The sequence below is a fragment of the Aythya fuligula genome, chromosome 3 (assembly GCF_009819795.1).
Source record: "Aythya fuligula isolate bAytFul2 chromosome 3, bAytFul2.pri, whole genome shotgun sequence".
Lineage (NCBI taxonomy): Eukaryota > Metazoa > Chordata > Aves > Anseriformes > Anatidae > Aythya > Aythya fuligula.
In genome coordinates, this window is record NC_045561.1 from 30,983,010 (window position 1) to 30,995,491 (window position 12,482).

Below are 12,482 nucleotides of genomic sequence, written 5' to 3' on the forward strand. Positions count from 1 at the left end.
CTATTATTATTTTATCACCCTTAGCCCCCCTATTGCGTTGTGTAGGATTGTTTTCTGTAGAGATATTACCCCACTGGCATTTCACATTTCCTAAGAAAAATCAATGACTGTGTTTCTACTTCTCAAGCAGAGCTCTACTCTGCAGTCACATATTTCTCTAGGCAGCATAATGAGAGGTGCCTTCTCTTTAATCAGTTTCCTACTCATCATTTCATTTCTGTTCTAGTCTTCCACCCCCAGTCTAACCATTAGTTTAGTTTCCTAGGTGATGTTTTCATAACTAATCATTCAGAGAAAGAAGGATGGTTTATTCTGTAATCAAGAAGCTTGTCTATGCTGTTGGAGTTACAGTAACATGTAAGCACATAATGCAGCTTTCCGGAACTCTGCAAGGCAGTCTTCCTTCTGCATTAGCTTCTTTGAAGTGTTTCCTCTCCTTCAGACTGCTTGCTTCGGATATGCTCTTGAAGCAGTTATTAGCCCATTTAGGGCTAGATCTTTTTTCTGCAAATATGTTCCATAATTTGGGATTCAGATTCCAGATGAAATTTATTTAAGCAAAGTTGGAAAAAGCTTCCCTAACAAATAACCTCCTAATATATTTCAATAATAAGTGTCCTTAGATGATTGCAATTGACATTCATGAAACAGTTCTTTTTATTCTTTAGTATTTCTTGTTTGAAATGCAAAATCTTGGTAGGAAATCTGTTTTTACTTGTCTTCTTAATGAACTTGTGATTATTTTATTAACAATGAATTTAAATATATAGCTAAGGCTATAGAGATATTGTCAGGGTGACAGTTACATGCACTGAATTTTATTTACATTTGGATTTTTATGCCTGGCATCTTTTTTTCCTCTTTTTTTTTTTTTTTTTTCTTTCTTTCCTTTACAGCTAAACTTTACTTCTGTAAAATTGACAGGTTTGCTCTGTTTTCTGGAAAAATAACATGTTTAAAGCTGTGGACTAGGGTTTTCAGGAGACCTATGCATCAGACATAGTGTGTATGTGTACCAGATGGTACTTCAGTTTGAGACTGCATGTAATTTTCATGTTTTTAAAAATGTGTCAGTAAAAGAAATGTAAATGGTTAGATGTGAAGTCAGAAAGCAGACCAGAATCTACTTTATGATTTTCACAACATTTATGATTTTCACAACATTCATAATTTTGCTATCTTTACTTCATACTCAAACCTGGGAACCACACTTTGATAGTGAACCGCACTTAACACAAATCTGGACACAAAATAAAGGAATATTAAAAAAAAAAATGTTCTTGTTGTTTCTACTTCTTTGAATTTATTTTTCTATTTCTAGCTCTTCCTTTTTTTTTTTTTTTCTTTTTGAGAAGCCTACCCATTTCTCCAATCCCCTTGCATTTGTACCTTATTGTTCCTTGACCTATATTCCATGAGCCTGATGATATACACAGCCACCTAAACACTTCATCTGTGGCAAAGTACACTTAAGAAAATGAATCAATGCAACCTGTGCAGTTCCAGAATTATTCACCGGTCAGTTCTGAGCATTAGTAGATGATGTGATAATTTATACCAGATCAGATGTTATAACCGAGTTTATTTTTTTATTTTTTGATATATTCCATGCCTTCTTTACCAAATGAACATTAACCTGGTAGAACAAATTATGAAACACTTGGCTACATTTGGTTAAGTCTGACAACTAAGTGTGTTGAGTGATTTTTCCAGAACTTTTTCTTTCACAAAGAACAAAAAGAAACTAACAATTCTCAGTAAGACTAAACTAAACACCAGTGAAAGTGAACATAATGACCATTATGTATCTCTGTAATGGATAAAATGAAAATCCAGCATCTCCCTCCCTGCCATACAAGCTAACAAAACATGGTGGTGGATTTCAGGAAGCAGGTCTTTCAGACTAACATCTCTAAGCTTAGATCACCTCTTTTATAACTGGTATTGAAGTTATATTTTCAAAAAAAAAAGTATTAGTCACAAAACAGGTGACAGCAAACATTCTAAGTACGGAATAATGGTTAAGATATTCCAGGCTTTCAATTCTAGTTAAAATAAGGAGAGTAGAAATAAAAGATGTTCTATATTGAAAAGAAACCTATTAAATTCATATAATGTGTCAAAAGTATATGTTATTTTAAATGCTTTATTAAAAGCTTATGGTCACAGGTATTGGTTGGATGTGCATAAATTCACAAAATCAAATTAGAATAAGGCATCAGATTATACTTTCCAAGTTCTTGAGTGGGACTGAAGACATCTCAATATATCTGCTCACATGGTTTGGGTTGGTACTGTAGAACTCAGTCAAATATTTTAGGTCAGTCAGAAGGTAATGATTAGCAGTAATAAAAAGTTATGAGAAAAGAGGAACAGAAGGTTTAGCCTGCCAAAGATGCATTTGTCTGGTATAAATGGCATTCATTTTGTGATCATCTCTGTGTTCTCCACAGGAGAGGAGCTGTGTACCGGCCTCATATCAGGCTGCTCCCTGGACTGTTCCTTTGGGTTCCAGACTGATGCCCACAACTGTGAGATCTGTCAGTGCCGCCCACGGCCTAAGAAATGCAAACCCATTGTATGTGACAAGTACTGTCCCTTTGGATACTTGTACGTATTCTTATTTTGAATGCATATTTAATAATCTCCATGCATATTGAAAGTATGCAAAATCTAGGAATATGGAGTTGTGTTTACTTCATCCAAAATTGAGGAAAATGTGTGAAAGTAGAAATGTCAGTACTTGATGTGAAATGTTAGCACTGAATTTATGGAAATAGATTTTGATCAACAAATTAATAGCAACTAGATTACAAACAGGATCAGATTATGGAAGCAAAACAGTGCTTAAATTTGTTTGAAGAATGTTTGTTGAACAAGATGAAAAAGCTACTTAAAAGAGACGTCTCCTGCATGCAGCTTTTTGAAATTCTGTTGGTATGTTTTGTTGTGACAGCCTTTCATTTTATATCCCATTGATTTTCTTCACTTGATTTTACAATGTTTCAAGGTGTTTTTTTAATGTTAACGGTGGACTAGTTTTATTGTTGTTTCTTTTCTGATAGTCACTTCACAGGATTTGTGAAGAACAGTAGTGTATCTCTTATCTAAGTTTTTGTAAATGAACTCAAAACCCATATGGCTGCTAGAGTTCTTTATCCAGAAAAGGGAGTGTTTCCTGTATTTCTTTACTTCTGGAACAGGTGACAAAAATGGGGCAAATTTTTTGTCACAGAAATATATTTGAAATCAGCTTGGTGGCTTCTATATATATTTTACCAAAATACTTCATTTTTGACGGATCAGTTCCATGTTACTGCATGCTTTTTCATAAGTTTAATTTCTAACTCATAATAGCTGAGCTTCAAAGTATATTCATATATAATTTGTTGTCTTAAGCTTTGTATTGAAGTTTCCTAACATAGTAACTCAAAGTGTTATTCACATACTACTATGTGAATTTATGCATTTTTATGAATTTATGATTCACTTCAGAGTTATGTTTGACATTCATTCATAAAAGCTATAGATTTTTTATTTGTAATGGTAATCTATAATGTGCTGTGTCCTCCTCTTAGTACACAGCTTTAATGAAGTTCAGAGGAAACTACATTAGAAAGGATGCTCAAATGTATCCTTGAGGCATCCCTAGCATAATTTGAAAATATCTTCAGAATAGCAGTGTAGTAAAACAAAGAAAATAAATACCATTTAGCAGAATCCTATATCTGTTACCTGAGATACAGAATCAGGCTTGCCCCTGCTTCAGTAATAGAACTTTTTTTTTTTGCAAACCGTCTTAAGAGTGATGAGGCTAATATTGATAGTCTGATTGATTTGATAATGCCTTTATTTTGAAAAGAATGGATATCTTAACATTTATTTCTCTTTTATATTCGTATTTTAAAACTTTTTACTCACTGCAATTGAATAACATTCAGCTTGGAACAGGAAAAGCTTTTTTTTTAATTTTAGTAGTGCAAGTGTATGAATAAATTATTATTTTCAAGGCCATTTACTTTAGTCTATTCAAAAAATATAATATGAGACAACCATTAGATAAGGTCTCTTTAGTGTCTATTGCCATTTGCTTTTTAGGCTCATACACAAACAGTTTGAATATATTCATGAACCAAGGTCTAAATGTTCTTTCCTTCCAACTATGTTCCTCACTGGAAGCCTCAACCCAGAAGTCACATTGAAGTGTTAAAAATGATTTTCTACTGCTGATAAGTATTGTTCTGAACTATACTTATCAGAGTCATTTACGATTAATGTATTGTGTTTACGTGAAGGTATTAAGTTTACTGTTGTATTCTTCAATTTTATTGTAGAATACTTTTCCCAGTAAAATTAATTTGAGAAGAAATACTTTTACATACTGAGTAAGTTTGTCTGGTTTCGTTATATAAACTGTATTTTTTGTTTAAAGCAAACTGGACAGTATTTTTATAACTTTAAATGGAACATACTGGAAACCTTAATGATCTGTGTTGAACTGTGATCTATACTAGCAAGCAGAGAATGATATATGATCCTGATACTGCACAAGGCCCTCAATTTTAAGATATTGATACTGTGCTATATATGATATTATTTGGCTGGTTAGAGAAGGTGTCTGCAACTGCAAGCTTTGTTTGAGATCAGAAACAAATGTCATGCCCTTCATGACTGCTCCATGGACTGGCACTACATGGTTCAGCTTCAAATAAAAGGCATCATAAAAATAATGTTATGTGTCTCACAGAATTATGCTGCTTGCAATAAAGAGCAGTAATTTTTACTGTGTTTTTATTACTGACTTAATATATTGACCTGCAGAGGAAAATTTCTGTGTGCTTTCTGTACTTCAGTAATCTGAAATGCATACTTCTTTCCTCGTTTTTTAACTGAAATATACATAAAATTGTTATATTAGTAAATCTCTCTGAACTATCTGGCAAAATAATTTTAGAAGGCACTGCAAATATTAATAGGCACAGAATGGAAGCTAGGAGTAAGACAAAGAGGCCTTAAAAGTAAACTGTTTTCAAGCTGATGCTAGTGATTTCAAAATCCTGTTTTGAGGATGGTTTTTCACCTGCATTTTTGTACGCATGAAAGAAACTGAACTCAAAGTTTTCTGAAGTTAATTTGAAAATCCTCTTCAATTGAAATTCTGGTTTTAGATAGAAAATGCAATTTAATTATACACAATGCTTGGTTGCTATGTTTAAACGTTAAGTTTTTAGTAATACTATTGTACTTTTTTATTAAAAAGAAAAGGAAAAAAAAAAAGAAAGGATACGGCCACCCTAAACTTGTCATTGTCTACAAAATATATGAATAATGGCACTGATGTTAATGAAATGAGTAATATTTAAAGAAAACCATGTATGTAATATTTTGTAGCATAAAGAGCTAAAATTTTGTAAAAATTGTATTTTAAGATCATTTCACTTCAAATCTCACTTCAGTGCTAAAATGATTTAGACTTGCAGTTATATAATACATTCATTCTGTTCTTTATTGCTACCATGCCAATTTCTTTTCTAAAATATTTAACTTCCAGGCTTGTTCTAACCATCGAAAGCATGGGTCTTAATAGAAGACAAGTCTCTAATTGAATTTAAATCTTTGGTCTCTAATTCAAGACTAAATAAAAAAGTGTGTTGATTTTTTTTTCTTTTTTAAACTGTACTGGGGGTGGAAAATCAGAAGTAGTCATGTTTATTTTTCTAGCATTAAATGTTAACCTTTTCAGAATTATCTTCAGTTTTAAGATGCAGGAGTGGAAATCTACTATATGTTACCTACTGATGGAGAAAAAGTTACCAATAATTTCTTTTATAAAAACATAGTGATTTAACGTAATCCCACTTGCCTCTCCAACTTCTTCACATTTTTAGAAATTATTTCTACTTTTCCCATGGGGAAGAAAAAAAAAAAAAAAGATCATCAGTAGCAGTCATAAGCACATACATCTTCATTATCTGCCATGGCTTGAAAATACAAAATGCAGATCTTTTGCCACCTGCATGGGGAATGGGGAACATGCAGGGAATGGAGACCTGCATACCTCACTGAACATAAATGTGAATGTTAAAGACAATTTTCTCTTCTTGTTCAGACAATTCTTTAGAGTTTGCTTTTATTTTAATCATGACATTTAGACATGTAAAATGTCCTGCTGACCTTTTACAAATTAATTCCACCGTCTAGGAAGAACAAGCATGGCTGTGAAATCTGTCGGTGTAAGAAATGCCCAGAAATGCCTTGTGGTAAAATCTGCCCAATGGGCTTCCAGCAGAACAACCATGGGTGTGTTATCTGCAAGTGCAGAGGTAGGTGTGAATGCATTGCCATCTATAATTACAACTTGTTTTCAAAGCTGTTGGAAGCCAGAGCAAAAGAAAAGGAATACTCCACAGAATTTGTAAGAATTGAAATATGGTAACTGGTGGAGGAGATTATTCAACTTTCTTCAAAGGAGCCACTGCTCAAAGTAGTATGTGTTGGTCAGTCTGCTCAAGGATAAGCAAGTCTGAAAGTTGCTTTGCTCATTGTCTGGGAGGTTATCCTAATAAAAGATATGTACCATAAATCCATGTAAAATTCTAACAGTCTAATTTAAGAACTTCTGAAATTTCTGAAATTTTCCCAAAAGTGCTTTTCCTCTGGTTTCTGTTCTTGCAGTTTCTGTCTTTAGTGGAGATAATTGAGTGTGCTGCTCCTTTGTTTAAAAAAAATAATAATCATGGTGTCCCTAGGAGGTATTCTGTTTATGTGTAAAAACAAAAATGTATGCATGCCTTGTTCTCTTAACAATAAAATAGATCTAATAGGTTTACTATAAAAATAATAGAAAGTGTGCTAGGGGGAACTCCAGGGTCTATAGCATAAAGCAAAGCAGTTCAGTAACACATTCTCTGTGAAATGCAGTGCCAAAAGTGGTTTGAACAGCTACTGGGAGAAGTTTACCAGTGAAATAGTTTGTGTTTGTCTGCACAAAATACACTGTTGCATATTCCAGTCACAGAGATAGGCCCATTCTACTGTAAGACCAACAAGTTGGAGATATTTTTCAGATTATGTGTGATTTCTTCTTTACCCTCTGTAAAACAGAGAGTCAGGTGTCTGCAGTGGCCAGGCTGGAAGGATATCAATATAGATTCACCTAGATTATGAGGGGCATCAGAATCATCAGTTTACACAGATGTTCTCTGAAACTGTTTTGACCCCTGAGCTTTAAAGGAGTTATCTTCTGGATCACCCCAGAGTACTTTACTGCTGGGAAGGTGTCTCAGAATGCTTCTGTCATTAATTGTGAGTGGTTTGACTACTTAAAGAACATATAAGCTCTGTATAAAGGTACATTATATATATATATAAATAGTAATATATTAATATATAATATATGGAAATACACTATATATACACTGATATGTTTTTTTTAATGAAATTTGGATATTTTAACTTATCTTCAAGTTGTTTTTTTTTTTTTTTTTGTTAATGGTGAAGTCATAAAAGTGAGCAGATTAGCTTTTCTTGTTTTTTGCCATGGCCATTAGCCCTTTCCACCTCTGTATAAGCAGTGAAGCAGGCACCAATATCGATGTAGTCAATACGTCTTTTACTGTCTCAAGCCATTTTCAGTGAAGTTATTAATATTCTTTTTTAACTTACTCATATGTAATGGCAAAATAGTTCATTACAGGCAGCAAATGCTGTATTTTGTGTGTATCATCTTACAGCATTGAATCTTTTAGAAGGATAAAGTACTGCAAAACAGTATGTCCTAAAATATTTTCATTTTTAAATCCTAATAGATTTTATATTTCATTGATTATTAAGGTTCCTACCTGCTCTGTATCAAATTACAGAGGACTCAAATGAGGTAGACTAAGGTATGAGGTAGCAATTCTTCTAGCTTATGTACTCAGTATCCTAAAACTCAAATTAGTGTCTCTTATGTGTCTCTTTATGTGTCTTTTGCACATAAAGTTTATCTGTGTTGCTCTCATATTTTCCTTGATTTCATACTAGCAAAAAAAAGTGTCATGATAGCTGTCATAAAGCATTATTATTTGTTTTAATTTTTTACTAGAGGAATTCTACATGCATAAATCAAAATAGTTGCCATTAAAAATCTATGTGGTTGATTTTAAATATAATGGAGACCATTTTTTTTAAAGTTACTATTATTAAATAGCTTGTAATCAAAGTAATAGCAACTTCTGTTTAATGTTCTTTTTATAAGTAGAAGAAAGCATCTGTTTTTCCCCTTTGTCTCAAATAGCCATAGGAACATTTTGTTTTTCATGCAACAAATCAATTAATTTTTCTGTGAAATATTTGCCATTGCTAGCTATTAAAGTAACAACTACTCTTTTTTGTTTTATGTCTTTTTCATTTCAGTGATCTAACATTCAATCATTTTTGACTTGATTTGTGTTAGTTTTAGACTTCCTTCATTACTCAGCTCCATGTGTCGCATTTAATAACTTCTTGTTTGTACTCAGGCTCTCTCTCATCCTAACTGCTCTTTCATGCTTGCTTTCTTTGATTCTTGCTTGTGTGTTTTGATTTCTGGCTATAGACAAGTAAGTTTGAATATCCTCCTACTGCTTTGTGTAATGACTCCATTCTTAACTTTTTAAGAAGGTATATCTTAGGACTTCCATCAACAAATAAATAATGAAAAAAAATGAAGTATGCCTTGCATCAATGCAGAGCAGAGATTTCACTGTTATAAGCTGAAATATGACTTCTTTTTTAATTTCCAATTATTAATTTTTAATTGGAAATTAAAAAAAAAAAAAGTAAGAAAGGATAACTGCTGAATGGAGGTACAGATGGGTAAATTACCTGCCTGTGAAATAGCTTCACTTTTTAGGTAATTGCTCCTGGAAATAACTTATGCTAGGGTTAAAAAAAAGTAGAAGCATAGAAACACAGTGCTGAGATAGTCTCCTGGAAAACCAAGAGTCCATTTCTCTGCCCTTGCATAATGTCAAGTGCATCTGGATAATCCTTGACAGATGTTTATCTAAAGTTTCATATCTTAAGAACTTCCAATCTCAAAAGAAAAAAAAAAATCTACACCAAACTCTAAATTGTGCTTTTCAGTGGCTACAAATATGTGGCATTTTTAAATGATTTTTTAAAATATTTCTGTCTCCCTTTTAAAGAATTAAACTGGTTACTTCTTGTGCTAAAATCAGCAGATTTTAGCACAAGATTATCACCATTCCCTTTAGAATTTTTGCAATACTTAATTACTTAATGCTTTTGCAATTAGAGCCTCCTAATTAATATTATTTTCAGTTAAATAAGTCCAGTTCTTGTGATCTTTCATTGCAGTTCTAGAGCTAGATATTTCACTTTCGCATCAGCATAACCTCCCAAATAGTAGAGATAGTAGTGCTACATTTAAATGTATGACACCCCTGTATGATATCTAAAGCTGAACTTCCCTTTCTTTCAGTAGTGTCACATTCCTGACCTGAATTTTAATTGTAAACTACTACAATTCCAAGATTATTTTCAGCCATAGCTCACCACGCAGTTATTCCTATTCTGTATTTGGACATCTGGTTTCCACTTTAAGTGTTCCTTTGTGCAACTTTGTTTTAACTTTTCAATTTTTAAGTAAATCTCAATTTATTGAGTTAATCTTGAGTATCTGCCTATATGCATGGTTTGCTTTTCCAAATTTAGGAGTATACATAAGAATATATTAAAACCAAGAGATGGGTTCATCAGAAAATTTAAAATATTTATTAAGGAAGAGTATTCTCATCCATGATCTACATGTATCAATAATGATTTTAATGTAAGACAGTATTCCAGTGATACAATTCAGTATTATACCGTATAAATGTGTAGTAACTATATGTAACTTTTTCATAGTGTTTCTGTTCACTAAATAAGATTAAAATTGTTTTTAGAAGTATTTTACTCAATACCATTTTGATTTTTTAATTTTTTTTTGTTTGGTTTTTGTTTTTGTTTTTTTTTTTTTTTAATTCACAAAATAGTGTATTGATGTAATTTCTGTTTATCGAGTTTTTATTCTGATAATGTGTATCAAACCATTTCATAACATCTGCTTGTTGTTCTTAGGCCACCGTTGATAGATCCATCACAGATAAAGTGCTCACCTATATGTTAATAAATAAAAAGAGAGAAAAGAAAACTAATAAAAAATGCACTTTAACACTACTACTTTTCATATTGCATCATTTTTTTAAACAGAAAGATGCATAAGCATCTTTATTACAAATAACCTTACATATATAAGTGTTGATGTACCACTGAAAAAGAGCTCACTGACAAAGTGATCCAAAATCCTTCATCATAATAATGATGTGGGTGAGGGATTATTAGGCTCTAAATTCACTCTGCTGATTAACAAAGAATATACTGAGGCTGAGTCTTTCAGCACTTAAATACCCCCTTAGGATACAAATGAGACTTTATCCTCCCTAGACCGAAAGCTTGTCTGTTCTTGCTGCGTGCAAGTACCACAGCATTCCAACTGCTGCATTCTCATTGCGGTAAAACCCAGGAATGACGGATAAAATTGTCAGAGCAGTCATCTTCCAAACATCACAAGTAACTAAAACACATAATTTCTTGCGGGTAGTGTTTTATGAAATATTTCTAGTATTTGGCTTGATCCCATTAGAACCTGATTGTAATTTTCTTTTTACATTCACTATGTATGTATGTATGGGACCATTCTTAGCTCTTCTAAATACTTCCATATTCTACCACCTATCAGGTATTCACATTATAGATAATATAATACACTGTAAGGTACAAAAATATTCTGTTTCATTTTAAATATGCACTGTGCTTTCAACCATTTCCTTCTGCTACCTTTCATTTTTTCCCCTTACATTATTTAGCCAGTACCAAATTTTTCAAGGAAATAAGTTCTACTATGGCTTACCATCCCCTTCAGTATACCTTTGCATTGTCTAAAGTTTACTTTATTTCTAAGTGTAAATGATAGAATTATTAATCACTTGATCACTTATATGTGCTTTAAAAATAAATGCAAACCAGGTATACAGTATATGTTTTTCTAAGCTTTTTAGGAAATAACATTTTCCTTTTGTCCTGCAGAGGCAACCGCTTCTCTTATGCCTCCAGTTAAAACAGGCTCTTGCCTGTCAATGGATGGGCGCCGACATGAAAATGAGGAGAGCTGGCATGACGGCTGCAGGGAATGTTACTGTCACAACGGAAGGGAAATGTGTGCCTTGATCACCTGCCCTGTTCCTAATTGTGGCAACCCCACCATACATCCAGGGCAGTGTTGCCCATCATGTCCAGGTAATGTGACCTCTTCTGTATTCTTTGTAATTGGGCTTCATTTCACGTGTGTGTGGTGTTTTATGATACATTAAAATTCATTCAGTTTAAGTACAAATGAAGTATACATTTAAAGAGACGTCTTAAGCACTTAAATATCACGATTGGGTGTTCTGAGGGAATGTTCCTATGCCACCAGCAGGAGGAAATTATTTTTATTCTTTAGGTGGGACAGCCAAGTACAATAAATGTTGCATTCCAGTATAATTGTAATACGAAGTGATAATATGGAAAACATCTATGAAAGAACTTTCCTTTATTACAGTGTGGAAATAGTAAAAGAGTAATATCGCCTGACTTCAGATTGATTCCTACAATATTTTATGTGCTGAATAGATTTGTTTGTAATATAATGATATTGTCTCTGGCTTCATTGGAAGTCATGTTACAGGTAGGACCAGCGAGGCTTGTGATGCTGATATGAACAATAGTAAAAAAGCACTATCAGGATTCAAGCAATTATGAACAGTTTTAATTTTTTTGGAAAGAACAGGAAATCCTTGAGACAAAATAAGTACCCAAATACTCTTTCTGAATACGACACAAGAGTATATCCTCCTTAGGCTGTAAGATGATGTATGTTCTTAGATTGCATCAACAAATGTCAATCTCTAATCCAATTTTCACCCTGTGGTAAGAGCATAGTCCTCAAAAGGATATGGGACTCTTTTATTAAAAAAGTAGATTGCAAAGTTGCGTTGTTGTTTTGAAGCTCATACCTTATGTGGAAGAGAAACTTCTTAATCAGGCTGTGCAGATGTTGTCCATGGCCAAAATTTATGGCCTCTAACTGCCTACATTAGATGCTGGATGAGTCTTTAGCTAGGGTTGTAGACTTAATGTAATTAATTGTGTGGAAAGGAATTAAGATTAATTTGGTGACATAGTCACTGAAAATAAAAGTCTATACACTTCGCTCACCTTGGGCTCAATTTTTATGAAGTTATCACTGCAGACTTTTTTTTTTTGTCATTGTTTTGGTTTGTTTGTTTGTTTTTATGGAACAATCCTCTTTCATGATGTATTTCCAGCAGCGTTAAGTGCTTTTAAGTTTTTAAGGGCCAGGATTTCTTTATTCTTGCTTTTAATCTGGCACCAAATGTTACAGACACAAATCAATT

General features: G+C 32.9%; 1 protein-coding gene across 1 annotated transcript in view; it reads left to right on the top strand.

The window, feature by feature from the left end:
• Positions 1 to 12,482, top strand: part of CRIM1 (cysteine rich transmembrane BMP regulator 1) — a 180,130-nt gene that overhangs the window by 154,546 nt on the left and 13,102 nt on the right. The window contains exons 9-11 of the mRNA XM_032183698.1: positions 2,454 to 2,610; positions 6,202 to 6,323; positions 11,113 to 11,322. Coding sequence (XP_032039589.1) covers positions 2,454 to 2,610; positions 6,202 to 6,323; positions 11,113 to 11,322 — 489 coding nt within the window. The remainder of the gene's footprint in view (positions 1 to 2,453; positions 2,611 to 6,201; positions 6,324 to 11,112; positions 11,323 to 12,482) is intronic.